At 46.0% G+C, this 17,496-nt stretch overlaps 1 protein-coding gene and 1 long non-coding RNA gene across 4 annotated transcripts in view; one reads left to right on the forward strand and one right to left on the reverse strand.

Moving 5' to 3' along the window:
* Positions 1-17,496, reverse strand: part of TUB (TUB bipartite transcription factor) — a 536,930-nt gene that overhangs the window by 146,420 nt on the left and 373,014 nt on the right. For all 3 annotated transcript variants that reach the window (XM_086956017.1, XM_086956015.1, XM_086956016.1), the window contains exon 5: positions 4,150-4,314. In XM_086956017.1, the coding sequence (XP_086812143.1) occupies positions 4,150-4,314 (165 nt within the window). The remainder of the gene's footprint in view (positions 1-4,149; positions 4,315-17,496) is intronic.
* Positions 1-17,496, forward strand: part of LOC147731057 (uncharacterized) — a 114,341-nt gene that overhangs the window by 52,416 nt on the left and 44,429 nt on the right. The window lies entirely within an intron of this gene.

Consider the following 17,496-nt stretch of genomic DNA (forward strand, 5'->3'; position numbering starts at 1 on the left):
TGGCAAAATGAGTGCTGCAACCCACTAGCTGTATTTAAGTTGCAGGCCCTGGGTACATGTAGATTATTAATTAGGGACATATATGTAATTAAATGTTTGCTAATTTTACCATGCTTAATGCAGAGAGCCTAAGCGCTTTGCAACTTGTTAGCAGGTGGGAAGAGAACAAAGTCCTAATACAAACAAAAACGAGTTTAACAAAATTCAGGGAATGAAGGTAAAGAGTCTGGGAGTATACCACAGCAAGGATGTCAGGCCTAATACTAAATATTTACTGATCGCGCCTTGGATTAGTGTTCGATTTATAAATCATTTAACAGCTGTGTTAAATCTAGATGCTAAAACTGGGCAAACAAAAATGAATTCCATGGATAAATGGGAATTTCGTAATTATGGGTATTTTAAGTCTGCTGAACAGATACCAATCTGCATATGTCATTCCCTAAACACAACAAGTATGATTGCTATAAAAATGTAAAGTGTAACATGCTCATAAATGGTGCTTATATATGTGCATCTGTAGGTAAAGTTTATCCCTCCCACAATTGAAGCTATTCGTAGCACTTTGGACTTAAGAACAACCTTCAGGTAACTGGAGTGTTAGAAGATACACATGATAAGTGTGTCTTGCAGACAATAACATCTGCTGCCTGGTGCTTAAATCAGAATTTTTAGCTCTGAACTCACGTGTAAAAGAGGTAATAAAGCCTTGCCATGTTGCAACTGAGCCCCTACCAGTTTTCAGTGCACATTGTGAAAAAAACAATTGTTGCTAACTCCTTTTGTGAAATAGAGAAACGCTGTCTTTTGCAGAGGATATTGCTAACAAAGTAAAGTAGAATTCATTAGTCAGAAGAGATTTCCATCATATATAATGATAAGGTGACTTTTACATTTTGTCACATTTCCTGACTTTAAGTTGAGCAGTTTCAGCAGTTAAGCTGAACCCACTTGGTAGAGCTCGGTGTGCTCTAATATAAATGAGGCCTTTTGCCTTTCCTGGATAGGTGGCCAACTGCCACTGATCAAATCCTCCTTTGAACAAAAAGAGTACTGTCCTTTGGTACACTTCTACCATGATTTTTTCAGTGGAGTTTTATATGTAAATCTTAAACATGGACCCACACATTCTAACAGGCAAGCATGAGGTACAAAGGAAAAAGATAAGCAGGATTTTGTGTAAACCTTAATATGCCTGTATTTGCTAGCACAATTATCTAAGCACCTACATCAATCTCAAAGTCATCACAGACGTCTTTTACCCTAAATCTTCCAAATCTTTGAGTAAATCACTTCTGGGACACCACATGTCTCATGTGACGTCCATGGGCCACCAAACTATAGTTCCAAAACTGCTGAGTGGTTCTTGAAAGCACATCAACCTCTCCCTTATATGCCCTAAGTAGGAGAATGATATCCTAAAGAATCTTGCTTTATTCAGTATCTCTGCAAATGAATATGGTTAATCACTGGCACTTCAAATGGCATTCAAGAGGCATTAAACCATCAACACTGTCAGTATTTAAGTGTCAACCAGGTTACTAAAAACTTTTGATGGCAAACACATGGTACGGCAATGGACCTAATCAACGTCCTCAAATACTCCATTACCAGATCCATTTTTATTTCAACACTGAAATTTTGAATGTATACCGGTAGATATGCTTATTTGATATAGGTTTCTTGCAATCTATGTATCTATGTAGCATTGAATGAAATAACTGCAACATTATGAAAGAGTTTTGATATCCAGGTATGCAATATCTGTCATCTGTAATCATTTGTCTTCTGTGCCCATACTATTCCATTCCACAAAACTATGCTGTGTCACCTTGAGGTTCTAGACACAGGACACACTATCCAGGAAGTCAGCTAACTTGGCTCAGGGATGGAAAAGGCTCCATTCATCTTGATCCCAGCATCTGAACACTTTCTGCCGTATGTTCTACCCCCCTCCCTAAGTGGTGCCACCCAAGTCCTGGAGCCTTGGAAGTGGGATGCATCTTCTCACAGCCGCGTCAGAACAGCCACTGCACAATCCATCCCCGGAGCAGGACCTTGAATCGTAGCCTGCAGCTTCCTCAGAACCAACACTGCACAAGCCATTCTTAATGCAGGCCTTCTCATCGCAAGCCCCTCATCTACGGCATCTTAGATGATGCAGGACCTCACATCGCAGCCCTGCAGCTTCTGCTGAACAGCTGCAGAAGGATGCATCCTCGACATAGGACTTTGAATTGCAAGCCCCTTGACAATGTCATCCTCGAAGATGATGCAGGACTCCACAACGCAGCACTGCCATTTCCTCAGAACTGCTGCTGCCTAATACATCCACGACACAAGATCTTGCAACACTATATTAACCATGATTTAAGGTACTTTTTTCAGAAAGCCCAATTTGGTACCTGTATCCGGCCTGCACTCCATCACAGTCGGCTTGAACTTGTGACTTTCTTCCAGTCCAGTGCAACCAGATAACCACAGTTGGCGCTTTCTGCGTCTAGCCACTATTTCCATTTAAATCTTTTAAATTGCATATCTCAAGTTCTACATATTGGATTTTCTTTTGGGCTAAAATAATTTATTCAATTTTCCTATATGTTTCTTGATTAGTGTGCAATTTTTCCTGGTGTTGTTTTTTTTACAGTTTGAAGTACTACATACATTCTTTATACATTGTTGGTATGGTAAGCCTGACTGCTTTTGTGCCAAGATACCACACAGTAAACTACTGGCTAATTTGGAGTTTGCATGTGTTTTACCCTGACAATAATTGTGGTTGCTTCTTGAGTACAGTTTCACCCCCCTCAACCAGTAGCTTAATTAATTACACCCTTGTAAACATCAAGGGTCTTATTTGAGTTTGGCAGGTGGGAAACACCCCTTCAAATGAGGTGGATGTCCCGGCCACCCTATTACAAATGCTTAACAGCCTATGTCACTTGTAATATGGCAGACAGGATACCCATCATTTTTTCATGGAACATCCTGTCACCAAAACTCTAACTAATGCCCCAAGTCTGTTTACCCAATCTTGCAAAAATAAAATAAAAAAATATTTTGATGGCTTTGCTCATGTCCCACTATATGGACAAGACATGTGTACTTCTTACATACAGGGCAGTAGTGCTGCCAGTGGATCACTGCATAAGCCCAAGGGCATTCCTTCACAGCAACTGACCCACCTGTGTGGCCTTTGGTTGTCATCTCCTTGGGGACCACGATGAGGGGGCACCATAGTCTTTCTTCTCAGAATTCTTGGGAAGGCGCTCTGAGTATTTATATTCCGCAAAGCACAATGACAACCATTCTTTGATGTCCTTAGGTCTCTTCCCAATCCATGATGGTCAGTAGGAGTTCTCATGCAACGTGGAGGGTTTCTCATTTTCTTTGCATTGCAACACTTCTTTGCTCCTGCTGGTGTGTTTGCTTACTCCTGCTGATTCTTGGCTGTTGTGTTTCTTTGCTCCTGTTGTTTCTAACACTTCTGCTGGTTCCTTGATACTGACTGGTCCTTTTCTCTTCGGTTGGTGCCTTCCCTTTCAGCCTTTGTCTCTGATGGTACTCTTGTGCCCAATACTAGTCTGCTGGGTTCCTTGTCTCAGCCCTTGTCATATGGAGCTGTCCCTCCAGAGGTTTTTTCCCTTCTGGGTTTTTCCTCTTGGGGCTCATACTTAAAGGCACTATCTGCTTAGGTGCTAAACATGTCAGCAGTATCATGGCTACTGGAAGCAGTCGTCCATATATCTGGCAGACAAAGACAGTTAAGAATTGGGCTCTCAGATCTTCACGCCGTCCAAGGCCTTTGATCAGAAGCTCCCTACCACTAAGGTGTGACAAATACATGTTATTCCTATTGGATATATATATATATGAGCAGACTGTTGCGATGTTGTAGCAAATAATACCTCCAGAGTTTTTTAGCTATGTGAACATGTCTAGGGGTAAATAATGTCATATGGATCTGGTGGTGCCGCAATTTTATAGTACTTGATGTAGTCTTGCTGTTGCCTTGCTTCTTACTCTGCCATTTCTTGGATAACTGTGCTTCATTCCTAGTAACTAAATATCAGTAATATATTTCATCATGACCTTTCAACTCCAAGACCTAGAGAATTAGATGTAAGCAAAGAAAAAGGTCATCCTTACCCTTTTTCTGCATTGTCACTCTAAGATCTTGTTTGCTCTGTTGCTGACCACTGGCCACAGTATCTGCATCATCTTCATCATGCCCAGATTGTCCAATAGTTAGTATCTGAATTTGGCTTCCAATCTCTTGAACTTCATCTTGAAAAGCTGCTGGACCATCAATACCTATCAACAAAAACAGAGACCATTATAGTCAATTTCAGTAAGGCTTCACAATTATACCTAAAAAACAAACTGCATGTTATTTACACTGAAAGCACTTGGGGTTTATTTAGCGATTGGCGGAAAAGATATTACATCGCAGTGACAGTTTTTTTCCCATCATGTCACGTAATACCGGGTGATGAGGGACAGTAAAATTTTTTAAAAAGTGCCCTCAGATCAAGGTAAAAAATCATTAGTTCTTTTTTATGAAACAGACTGCAGCTATGGATTTTGGTTTGGAAAAATTAAAACGATGTAAACGCTTGATGGGTGGTTTGCCTGTTTGACGGAACCATCCGTCAAACTTTGAAAAATGTGATAGCGATTAGTGCCAATATTGGGAGCTGCCCGCGAAGCTGTCGCACATCTCTAAATTTGGTTGACCGGATGTCTATCAGAGTGATGAAGACATCCATCCATTGCACAAACTCTAAATCAGGTCATTGGTTTAAATTGCCACAGTTTGTACACAGCGTATTCTTAAAATACACAAAATTAGGTATTATCTATTGTTAGAAATCGGGTTACTGATTGATTGGTGTGTAAGCCCTGGTCAAGCAGCATTCACAATCCTAGTCAGGATAAGGGACAAGCAAGCCCAAAACTTTCCTGCACCCACCTCTTTGTAGCTTGGCACAAAGCTGTCAGGCTTAACTTAGAGGCAAGGTGTAAAATATATGTGCAAAACTTGCAACAATAAAGCAGTGAAAACCCCACACAAAAAGATACTACAACCAGTTAAAAAAATATAGCATTATTTAATATTCAAAACAACCAAATTAATAAAAAAATAAAATAGAGCCGGAGTTAGGATTTTTTAAAGTACTATCTGCAATATACAGCCTAAAGTATAAAGCACCAACCGGGGCAGTAAGGTTGCAATGGACCGGGTCAAACTCAAAAGTTCAGGCCGACCGCGATGGAGCGCTGGTCAGATACAGTCCCAGATTACTCAAGCTGAAGATTTACCTTCTCAGGTTTCATGCCAAGAGTCCCATTTGGGTTGGAGAGGGCCGCAAGGAGAGCATCGCTGGCAGTGGTCAGTGTGGCGCGAAGAGCAGATACAGCCTGTTCATGTGCAAGTAGAGCTGTGCCCAGCTCCTCCCTCCAATCCTGCCAGTGATGGCCCATATAGTCCCACCTAAGCTCTCGTTGTGTGTAGTTGTCTAGGAGGAATACACAAAGCCCAACTATCACCCACACCCTGTCCTGTGACCTAGAGATAGGCTACAGGCACCAAATGGCTAAGGCAAGTAAAATGCCATCTTTCTATGAGGGGCATTTTCAGAATGTTAATTTAAAATCAGACTTCATCATCAGTTAGGATTTTAAATTAGGGCTCCAGAGACACCAAACATGAACTGTTTATCTCTTCTCACTTGGAGAATACACTTATAAAATGGAATAAAGCAACTGCAATGTTATCCTATGGGAGAGCTAGGCCTTGCAGTAGTTAAAAACAAATTTAAGATTTTTCACTAATAGGACATTTAAAACATAAAAGAAAATGTCATACTTATCAAATACATTGCACCCTCCCCTCTGAGCTATCTAGGACCTACTCTAGGGATGACTTATATGTATTAAAAAGGAAGGGTTGGGCCCAGTGAAAGGTTTATTTTGCCAGACCAAAATGACAGTTTAAACTCCACATAAAGGCCCACAATGGCAGGCCTGAGGCATGATTAAAGGGCTATTTAAGTGGGTGGCACAATCAGTGCTGCAGGCCTACTAGTAGTATTTAATTTACAGGCCCTGTGTACATGTAGTGCTGCTTTACTAGGACCTTATAAGTAAATTGCCATTTGTGTATATGCCAATATTACCATGTGTTAGGGAAAGAGTACAAGCGCTTTAGTACTGGTTAGCAGTGGTAAAGTGTACAGAGTCCTAAGGCCAGCAAAGATGAAGCCAGCAAAAACAGTAGGTCTGAAGGCAAACAACAGAAGGGGAAACCACATCAAGGATGATAGATCTAACATGTATAATCGTTCATATGCAACTTAGGTACACAATCTTTATTGTCGAACCTCCAATTATTAGTGCAATACTTATATGCATCCAGCATTAGCAGACATTCTACCATCATTACTGTTTTGCAAAAACAAGAGACTTGTAAGAAAGAGAGTTACTAACCACTCAGGGTAATATACAGTTTTAATCATTTAAACCTGGGCTGTACCACCTGGTAGCTTTGGCACAGAGCAGACAGGCTTATCTTGGGAAAGCATGTGAAGTACGTAGTAGTCAAAAAAATGTTAAAAAGTAAAAAATGAATACAATAGAAATCTCACAACAACTTTCTAAAAATATAGAACTTTAAACAAGCAAACCGACACCATAATGACAAACATTCAATAAGGGACCTTGGAGATATGAATTTAAAAAAATTGAAGACAAAAAACACCAAAACATAACGTAAAGCTCCAAAAAAAAGTCATTGTTCATGATTGACCAGGATTGAGGCATGATTTCAGGAAAACCGCAATGGAGCACGGGCCATATACACCAATTTGGTCACCCTGGTCAAAGATTTTTCCTTCTGACTTAGGGCCTGATACAGATCTTGGCGGGTGGGTTACTTCGTCACAAGGGTAACGGATATCCCGTCTGCCAAAATATAACTCCAATTATATCCTCTGGGATTTATATTTCAACAGACAGGATATCCATAACCATTGTGATGAAGTAACCCATCCACCAAGCTCTTTATCAGTCCCTTATTCTATGAAATGACAAATGGGTTAAGGTTACAGGCTGTATCAAATGAAGTCTTATCAAAACTAAGTTTTGAGCTCCCGCTAAAGCTGGTGGTTTTTTGTGGACAAAGCTCTGAGCAGATCAAGATTTCTGCCTTCAAACCAAATCTCTTTTATGGAACACCAAATCCTCTAGCAGAGCAAGCCTGAAGCTGTACCCATCGCAGTAGATGTACCCATATAATTCCAGTCAAAATAAGGAACCTTTGCCACTGATACTCCAGAGGTCTTGAAAGTCGTGAGGGGTCTTTTAGGATATAGGGTGGACCGCAACCGCCCGCGTGGCTGTGGCAATCCGCCCTACATCCTACCCCGCCCGCCACCCATTTCCCCTGCCATATTAGTATGGTAGGGAGGAACCCGGCGGACGGAAAGACTGTCCGCCGGTGTTCCGCCCGTCTACCATTCAGAAAAGGGGCTATATATGATGGCGGTGTCTGCTAGACACCGCCATCCATATTAGCATGGGAGCGGGAAGCAGCCTTTCCGTGGCAGCAACACAGATTTTGCTTTTGGGGGCCCGTTGTAGGCCCTCAGGGTATTGGGGGGTTGGGGGTGCACATGGGGGTACCTATGGTACCCCCTGCATTTTCATGGACATGGTGGCAGGTGTCTTGCGGTAACTGTAACCTTGTGCATAACAATGCACACAGTGCATTCCCAGCATTGTGACGGGCGGTGCTCACAATGCTTGGAATGGAGGATGCCATCGCCACTGTGGCGGTGGCATCCTAATCGCCGGTGAGGGACCACCACACCACTGGTTGCCGGTCCCAGCACTGCTAGGGTGGCGGGCAGACAAAAGTCCGCCCGTCATCCTAATAGGCCCCAGACCCTCAACTTTTCATACTTCCTAGAGATGCTCCTCTTTGTCACTTGTAAGGCTTCCAAGACCTCAGAGAAAACACTTAGAAGTTATTACTCATTCCAACAAAGTCCACAAGCAGGTCAGGTCCAGTTGCTTCTGGTCAGATGGGCAATTCGTGAAAAAGGATCCAGCATGTGTTGTGCCTCTGAGGTCACTGAGGAGGTGCTACAACTGACCCTTGGAGTCAACTTCTTAGCCCTTGATTCAAGAGAGAACAATGGGAACATTTGTCATACCTTATTAAGGGGATGCACTGACAGGGACCAGCTGCTGGCAGGCTAATGCTTAATGACCTATTGACGGTTTAGGCAGAGGAAGTCTAACTTTTTAAAAGTCCTGTTTACTTAATTTTTATTAAAAATCTAACAACTACTAAATTGGAATTTTTTTAAAACACTAAAAATAGTGTTACATACAAGAACTGGGTGGTGATTATAATGGTGGGCAGATCGCAACCGCCCTGTCCCAACTTAATTTACCCCTGGCCATATCATCATGGTGGGGGTACCGTGGCTGAGGGAAATTCTGTCCGCCGCTTTCCCGCCGGTCAGCTATCGTTACGATTGCCGGCCGGTTGGAGCTGGAGTATAATATGGTGGCTGTGCCCGTTGTGGGCCCCCAGGGGGGTGGGGGGATCAGGGGGTGCACTTGGGGGGTACCAATGGTACCCCCTGCATTCCCATGCACAAGGTGACAAGCACCGTGCGGTGCCTGCCACGTTGTGCACGGGAATGCACCACATGTCAATTTGGCATTGCGGCGGGTGCTTCTATAACCCGCCGCAATGTCAAATATGCGGACTGCGACCGCCAGGGTAGCGGTCGCATCCTACTCAGCGGTAATGTGAGGATGGTGGGACGACTGAAGTCCGCCCACCATCCAAATGGGCCCCTTAGTGTTGTAACCTAACAAAATAGTGTTTGAATTATCCTGTTAGCTTCTCACAGACCAAGGATAGCAGAGTTAAAATTTATTTTGAATTTTACTGTTTCTGTTAGATAACAACAGCCCTTTTATGGGGTCTAGTTATTATAGGTACATACCAACTCTAAATTCTTGCATGTACCAATTCTAAACTCTATGCTTCTTACCTTCTGTGATACAAAGACTACTGAGGGTTTCATAACTAAAAGTAGAGCTATTTCCTTTCAAAAAGAGTTATTTTGACCGGTTTGCCTGCAAGTTTAAAAGCTGTAAGAGCCAGGCTACATAAGTAGGCATGATGCCATCCATCAAACAGTCAGGATTTATAAAGTGCACTAATCACCTGCAAGGGTATCTAGGCACTGAGAACCAAGTTGCTCAGGTGGCATCAATTTAAAAGCCATGTCTTGAGTCCCCATCTGAGCTCCTGAACAGAGGCTGAAGCCCCAGAGATGGAGGGGAAGGCTGTTCCAGGACTTCATGGTGAGGTAGGAGAACAAATGGCCTACACTGTTGCTTCGGTGGATGTGAGGGGTGTGAGGGAGGTAGAGGGAAGTAGAGCATAGGAGTCTGAAGATTTGGTGGAAGCTCAGGCAGTGGATGTTCTATGTTGGATTTTGGTTGCGTAGGGCATTGGAGACATGAGACAGAATCAATCTCTTGTGGAATGGGAGTTTCTTCAGGTGAGGGGTGATGTAGGTGCATCTAGGGAGATTGAGGATACGTCTGACAGCTCAGTTCTGAATGGTCTGTAGTCTCTGCAGGAGGTGTGTTGCAATTTCTGCATAGAGTGGGTTGCCTTAATCCAAATGGCTGATGATGAGGGCGGGACTGACGGTGTGTCTGGTGAAGACTGGGAGCCATTTGAAGATCTTTCTGAGCATGCGCAGAGTGAGAAAACAGGTGTAGGAGACTGCGCTGATCTGGTTCTTCTTGGTGAGTATGCTGTCCAAGATGATGCCGAGGATCCAGGTGTGGTCGAGGGCGTGGGAGATGCTCCAAGTTGAGCAGGTGACTAGGAGTCATTCCACGAGGAGGAGTTTTTCCCGAAGAATAGTACTTCGTGATTGTCTGTGTTGAGCTTCAAGCAGTTGATTTGCATCTAGTCAGCGACACTAGTTATGCACAGGTGTAAGTTGTCCCATGTGGTGGAAGGGCATTCGATAGAGAGAGGATGAGCTGGTAATTGTCTGCATAGGTGATAATGTTCAGTCTGTAATTTCTGACGATATTGTCCAGGGGGTACATGTAGGCCTTGAAGAGAGTGGAGCTGAGGGACAAACATTGAGGTACGCCACAGATAATGTTCAGAGCTCAGGGGTGAATGGTGGAAGGTAGATTCTCTGTGTTGTTCCAGTGAGGAAGGATGTGACCCATTTGAGGGCATTCTCTTGTATTCTGATATAATGAAGCCTCTTAATCAGGGTGTGGTGGGACACAGTGTCGAAGGCCACTGAGAGGTCAAGGAGGATCACAGCAACCACATCTCCTGGTCTAGGAGGGTTGTGATGTCATCAGTGGCTGGGAACAGGGCAGTTTCAGTGCTGTGGTTCATACTAAATCTGGATTGGGATGCGTCCAGAAGATCGTTGTTCTCAAGGTGTTCTGTGAGTTGGTGGTTGGTGGCCTTTTCAAGGACTTTGGTGGGAAAGGTGAGCAGGGAGAATACCTGTAGTTTTTGAGCTCATGGGTTGGTGAATGATTCTTGAGGAGGGGTTTGACTTCCATGTGTCTACACTCATCTGTGAAGGTGGCTGAGCTGATGAATATGTTAAAGATGGCTGTGAGCTTGATGCGGAATAGTTTTGCTGCGTAGGTTGAACATTTGTTGGGGACAAGGATCTGTAGCTGCTCCTGTGTGAACAGAGTGCATGTCAATGATGCTCTGCATGGTGAGTTGGTCCCAACTGTGATCTACTGGTCAGGGGTTGTGACTGTGGGAGCAAAAAGGCTGAGGATGTTTGTGACAGCAGGCTGGGTTTCAAAGTTTTTGAAGATGGCAGAGATTTTGTCTTGGAAGAAGTCTGCCAGGGTGTATCGGAGTTCTTGGGTCGAGTGATGATGTTTTCTGTATCTGAAAAATTGGATAACTCCTTTACGAGGCTGAAGAGTTCTTTGCGTGGTTGGAGCTTGCCTTGATGCAGTCGCTATGAAGTTTCTTCATGCCTCTTTGAAGCGCCGCTGGTAATGGTTGAGTGATGTCTAGAAGGTGGTCCCGTTGGCGGACTCCTTGGTGGTGCGCCAGATTTTTTCCAGTTGTTTGCAGTTGGCAAACAGCATTTAAAACAATGAAGCCTTAACCATGCTTCAGTCTTTACCACACAGGTTATTACAAAGCATTTGTCTAAACCACGAGTGTCATTACCACACACCTCTTTACAACGCATTTTAGATATAGACATTTACAACGTATGAATTTACCATGAGTGTCATTAACACACATTTTTTTACCACAAGATTCAATACCACAAATGCCTTTACCACACATTATTATGTAAGTTTATGGGTATGTACATAGGTAAGTATATGTTATAGATATTTGGTAAAAATTGATGTTATCATCATTAAAAACAATTTTTCATAGTAACTATAACTTTTAAGAATGGGATGCAATAAAAATAGGGCTATTGCGTAGCGAAGTGTATTAATACTTATTTTTTACAATTATAACAATAACACAGAATGCAAGGGATATAGGGGTAGGGTAGGGGGTAGGGTGTTTGTATTGATACTCAGGTATTAATTGTGGTACCTTAGTATTAGAAGGTAAGGGTCTTTTTTTTTAAAGAGGGTAGCAAATTCAATAAGTACCAACATACCTAAATTATAAAAAAAATAGAATAAGTAAATTAAAAAATATATATATAAAGATATATTTTTACCAATTATGTGGCAAAAGTGAAACAAATCACACATGGGATTATTATAATAGTTAATAATAAATACGTTAAAACTAAACCAAAAATCTAATTAAATAGTAAATAATATAAAAAATTGCATAAAGATATAAAATGTTGAGGAGGAGCTTCACGCCCGTCCAAAATGGCCGAGTGAGCCCGGAGCTCCCGAGACCCCCGCCACCGCCGGGAATATCCTGCCAGGCATCCTGAACTGGTTAACCGGAATTTGAAGGCTGAAGGGAAGCGGCATCGATGGTGACGCTCCGCGGCTGAATCTGCTGCGGCGCCACCGAGTTCCGAGTTCGGCGAGTTTGAGGCCTACTCCTGGACGCAGCCAGGTTCTCGAGTGGGATTCGACCCCGGCTGTAGTTGAATAACAGTGGGCCCGATTGCCGGGTGTCACCGGTCCGGCCCCACTTTGACAGCCGACCGCGATCGACCCGGATGTGGCTTGGCTTCCCCCCATGCCCTCCACACGCAGGCTAACAACAGGAGGGGGATAGACTACTGATGGTGCGGCTGCTACCCGCCTCTTCTGAGATGGTGCTGCACACAGCTACACTTTGAGGGGGGCAGAGAGAGAAAGGCCGGCCGTGTAATTGTTTCCCTGGACTGGCGGACCTAGGGTGGGGCCCGAGTCCTTCTGGTGGCCCCCCCCCCTTGTTTCTTCCGCTGTCAGCTGTGGTGGATGTGGCACGTCGGTGTGGCCTACGGTGCGGCTGAACCCTGCCGCAAAGTGTGACATTGGGACTTTAAGGACTTGTACCGGACCTGGTCAGCGGCATTGCCCCAAGTGCGTCACAGCCAGGATTGAAGGGAGCTCCTCGGTCCCTAAAGCGAGGAGGTCAGTTTTGACGGCAGGGATGCAGGAGAATGAAGGGCGATGTAGGGGAGACTCTAGCCTCGAGGACTGAGTGGCCGTGGTAGTCTTGTTGTGTGGAGGGTGCCCGTGATTCAGGGGGGGACCCGGGAGACGTGGTCACTGAATCAGACCGGATCCTATCCGCGGGGAGTGCAATGACTTTGGGAGGCGCAGGAGGAGTGGGGCATATGGCGGCGCTGTCCTTGTGAGCCTGAAAAACCATGCGCTGATGATGGCTGTGGTGGGAGAAGTAGACGCAGCAGTCTGCCCTGGGAGCCGGCTGCGGTGCTGATGGAGTGTCAGAGGACCTGTAGACAGGCGACAACGCAGATTGATCTGGCTGATCCTCTGGTCTCCTGGCGGCGTGGTTGGCAGTGGATGACAGCAATCGGCCTCCCGGGGTTAAGAGTACAGAGGGTCCTCTGTCACACTACTTGCGCCCATACTATTAACTTGAAGGCCCGTGTGGTCGGTCCTGCTTCCCGGGTCAAGATGGCGGCTAACCCTGAAACAGAGAAGCCGCAGACCAAGTCCACCAGGCAGGACCGCTATGTACAGACCAACAAGATGGACCGCTATACGCAGCCCAAGGGCTCACCCATGGGGTCTGGTCATATGCAAGACAGAGGCGCAGAGATCTCCGGCCCTACGCCCGAGCCCATGCTACACAATGTGATGGCAGCTATAAACGGAGTCAACACATCCCTAGGACAAAAGATGGAGTCGCTTGATCACAAACTTGCCACAGTGATAATAGAGGTCAATCTGATCTGGGCCGACCTCACAAAAACGAGTCAGAAAGTGAAGTCGTTAGATATTAAGACGGCGAGTGGCGCAGTTGTAGCAGGAGGTTCGGAGCCTCAGGGCCTCTAGTGAGGTGGCGGGTTGCCAACTGGATGAGTTTGAAGGGAGGGCCCGGAGGAACAATGTGCGTATCACAGGAGTCCCAGAGAAGGCTGAGGGTCAGGCCCGACCTATTTTTAGAAGATATCATACTCAATCATCTGAAACCCATGGGGCTGGGAAATTTTTTCACTATAGAGCGGGCGCACAGAATACCAGGTGGGAGACCGCGTCCGGTGGCCCCCGCCACGACCAATGATCGCGAGGGCCCTCAACTTTAGAGATAGAGATGCTATCCTGCATGCCTCTAGGTCAGAGGGACCTTTGAAGTATGAAAACTCAACCCTCAACTTCTATCCAGACTTCACCCAGAGGGTTCAGAAACAGTGGCAAAGTTTACTTGGAGTCAATGAGCGACTCAGAGACAAAAGATATAAGTATGCTATGATGTCCCCTGCCAAGCTACAAGTTGGGGCCCAGGGAAAGGTCTGGTTTTTTGACAATCCCGAAATCGCTTCGGACTGGGTTGATGGACTTCCCGCACAGCCGGAGTCACAGAGACGCAGTGGTGAAGATGGAGGACTCCCGCAGGAACAGGAATGATGAGTACTGCCGTTGACTGTGGTGTGGGGGGCTGGACTAGGGGGGGGGGTATATGAAACCTCTTTTCACACGCACGCTTTCCTGAGTAGAGATTTGATACCGGTGTAATGTCCTGGGGGCGGGCTGGGGAATGGGGGTGCTGTACTCCTCCTCAGCTTTACATTTAGATAAACGATTAGTTAGAGTATGGGGCGACAGGCACACTGCGAGTTTGGGATTGGCGAAAGCCGTGAGCAGAGGTGTAGGGAGGGGGTGGGTGGATGGGTGTGATGTTGGATGCTTTGGGTGTGATTGTGGTTTATTTTCTTCTTTTTTAGTCTCAGGTGAGGAAAGCGTAGCAATACTCGTGTTGCATGGGTACTGTGGCACGTAATAACAGAGGGTCAGGGATGAGGTTGGAAGTTGGAAAGTAAATGGCCTAGGTGACAAGATTAAGAGGGGGATGGTTAGTCAGCTCATTAGGCAACATTCCCCAGACGTGATACTATTGCAAGAGACGCACTTAGTCGGTAACAGATGCTTGGCCCTACACAAGGGAGGGTATAAATTGGTGGTACACGCTGGATTCACTACCGGCTCCACGGGAGTCAGGATCCTGGTTAAGGATTCCTTCCCTTTGTTTGTGCAGGATACTTGGATTGATCAGAGGGGCAGATATGCAGGTGTCTCGGGGCAGGTAGGGGGCCGGACGGTCACTCTTTTGTCTATTTATGTGCCACCCGGCCTCCAGACGGAGACCTATCGGGATCTGGGTACTATCCTCCTCTCATTGCCTCTTGGAGATCTAGTGTTAGGTGGTGATTTCGATTCGGTGTTGGATGATGAGATAGACCGTAACCCGCCCCGGGCTCTCAGGCAGTCGCAAAAATGGTTGCCCGACTTCCTGGACATGTTGGGCTTGGTGGACAGTTGGCAAATACGTAATCCGACATCCATGAACTGCACTCATGTCTCGGCAGCCCACTGTAGTTTGTCTAGGCTGGATTATGTGCTGCTTCCGGCGGCTATGGCACCTAGGATCCATGAGGTGCGCTATTTAGGGAGGGGAATATCTGACCACTCCCCGCTATGGTAAGACCTTAATCTGGAGTTGCCGGCGGTTGGCAAAGTGGCTCCCATTAATGCCTGGCAGTTAAAGGACCCCACCATTAGGAGAGACATTCTCCGCATGTCAGATCATTATTTTATGGAGAATAAGGGTTCGGTAGAATCCGCTCAAACCCTATGGGAGGCGTATAAGATTGTAGCGAGAGGTGAAGTGTTATCCCTGGTGTCAGGGAAGAAGAAGAGAGCTCAGGCGGAGGTAGTTCAGAAGGAGACGGAAGTCATGCGTATGGAAGAGGAGATAGCTAAGACACACGCGCCGGCGGATCTCCATCTGCTGCGTCTCCGAGAGGACGAATATAGAGCACTAGTCAGAGATAGAGCAGTGTCCCACCACAATGCCGTTCAGAGCCGTATTTACGAACACGGTGATAAAGCCGTAAAGTTGATTGCTTGGCTTGAGCACGGGGAGCGGGCCTCCAGGCTGGTACCAGAATTGGAAGGGCAAGAGTCATGCGTGATTACGGCTCCGCACGCGGTAGCAGATGAGTTCTCTGCGTATAATCAAAAAGTCTATACGACCAGCAGTGAATTCACAGAAGCAGAGAATGGTGAGATGATTAGGGATATCGCTATGCCTTGTTTGTCGGAGGAAGATAGGAGCTATCTTGATTCCGCGCTGACAGATGATGAAGTTGCCCAAGCGATTAGGCAGATAAAATCAGGTAAAGCGACTGGCCCAAACAGGATTCCTATTGAACTATACAAGTTGAACGCAAATAAATTAGCCCCTCATATTCACGCCATGTTCATGGAGAGTAGGGAAAGCGGTGAGCTTCCCTATGATCAACGTGTAGCGAACATAGTGGTAATTCATAAAGTGGGCAAACCTAAGACACAGTGCTCCTCCTATCGGCTCATATCGCTACTCAACGCAGAGCCCAAAATATTGGCGAAACTCCTAGCTACTAGGTTGGTCGGGGTGATCACGTCTTTCATTCACCCTGACCAATCCGGGTTCATGCCGCGCCGCAACACAGTGCTGAATTTGCGACGGCTACACAGGGTCCTAGGGGGGCCTCGAAAATTTGTGAGCAAACGGTGTTAGTCTCCCTGGATGCCACAATGGCCTTTGATAGAGTAGAGTGGCAATATCTATTTGCCGTGCTGGCGAAGTCGGGCTTTGGAAGTGAATTTATTAGCTGGGTGCGCCTCTTGTACGCAAAACCCCTGGCTAGAGTGATTGTTAACAACTGCAAGTCCTGTGACTTCCCGTTGGGGAGGGGCACCAGACAGGGGTGCCTGCTGTCTCCACTGCTCTTTGCACTCGCGATGGAGCCATTGGCTGAATGGGTTAGATGGGATAGGTCGATCCGGGGTCTGCGGTGGACCCCCAACCGGGAGGATAAGATTTCGCTCTATGCCGATGACGTACTGCTGTATCTCACTATCCCCAAGGAGTCCTTCCAGAACTTCTTGGATGTATTGACCATCTTTAGCAGATATTCTGGATTGGCAATTAACTGGGCCAAGTCGGTGTTATTTGTGGTGGTGGGCGACCCACCGGCGATCCCGCAGACTTGTCCTGTGCAGGTGGAGACGACAGGATTTCGATACCTGGGCATATATATTACACTTGACCCAAAGCTGCGGTATGACAGCAACTTAGCTGCTCCGTTGAGCAGGTGTAGGACAGAAGTGGAGCATTGGAAGTCCATCCTCTCTCCTTGCTTGGAAGAGCTGCTCTTTTCAAGATGATGGCGCTTCCCCGGTTCCTGTATGCCTTACAGAATTCGATGGACCTGATGCCAGCTGTGTACATTAAGGAGATAGAGGCTCTCAAGAGGCAAATCCTATGGGATAGTGGCGCCCGTATTGCCTTCAACAAATTGACCCTCCTGTGGTATGACGGCGGGATTGGACTTCCGGATCTGCGTAAGTATTACTGGGCCTCGCAGTTGGCCGCAGTGAACCACATAGTTTACGGACTTCTGGGAGACCCAGGCTATGCCATGGATAGGGGCCAAGCCCCTGGTGGTATGATTGATAGAGCTCTGTACTCCTGACCGGGAAGATTTCCTCTTACTGGTCCGACAGCTCATGTGACACGGGTGTGGCACGCAGCCAACAAAAGTCTTGTGTGGGAGGGTAGGCTGACACTCGCCAGCCCCTTATTTAATTCTGTGAAATTGGGCAGTATGTGGGAGACCAAAGGATTTGATAAATGGGACCTTATTGGAATTACCCGGATAAAGGATGTGTGGGGGAAAGGCTTGGTCCTTGCATTTGAGTCCCTTGTGCAGCAGTATAGTCTACACCAGAATTAATATTTTCAGTACC

The sequence above is a fragment of the Lissotriton vulgaris genome, chromosome 2_1 (assembly GCF_964263255.1).
Source record: "Lissotriton vulgaris chromosome 2_1, aLisVul1.2, whole genome shotgun sequence".
NCBI classification, from domain to species: domain Eukaryota; kingdom Metazoa; phylum Chordata; class Amphibia; order Caudata; family Salamandridae; genus Lissotriton; species Lissotriton vulgaris.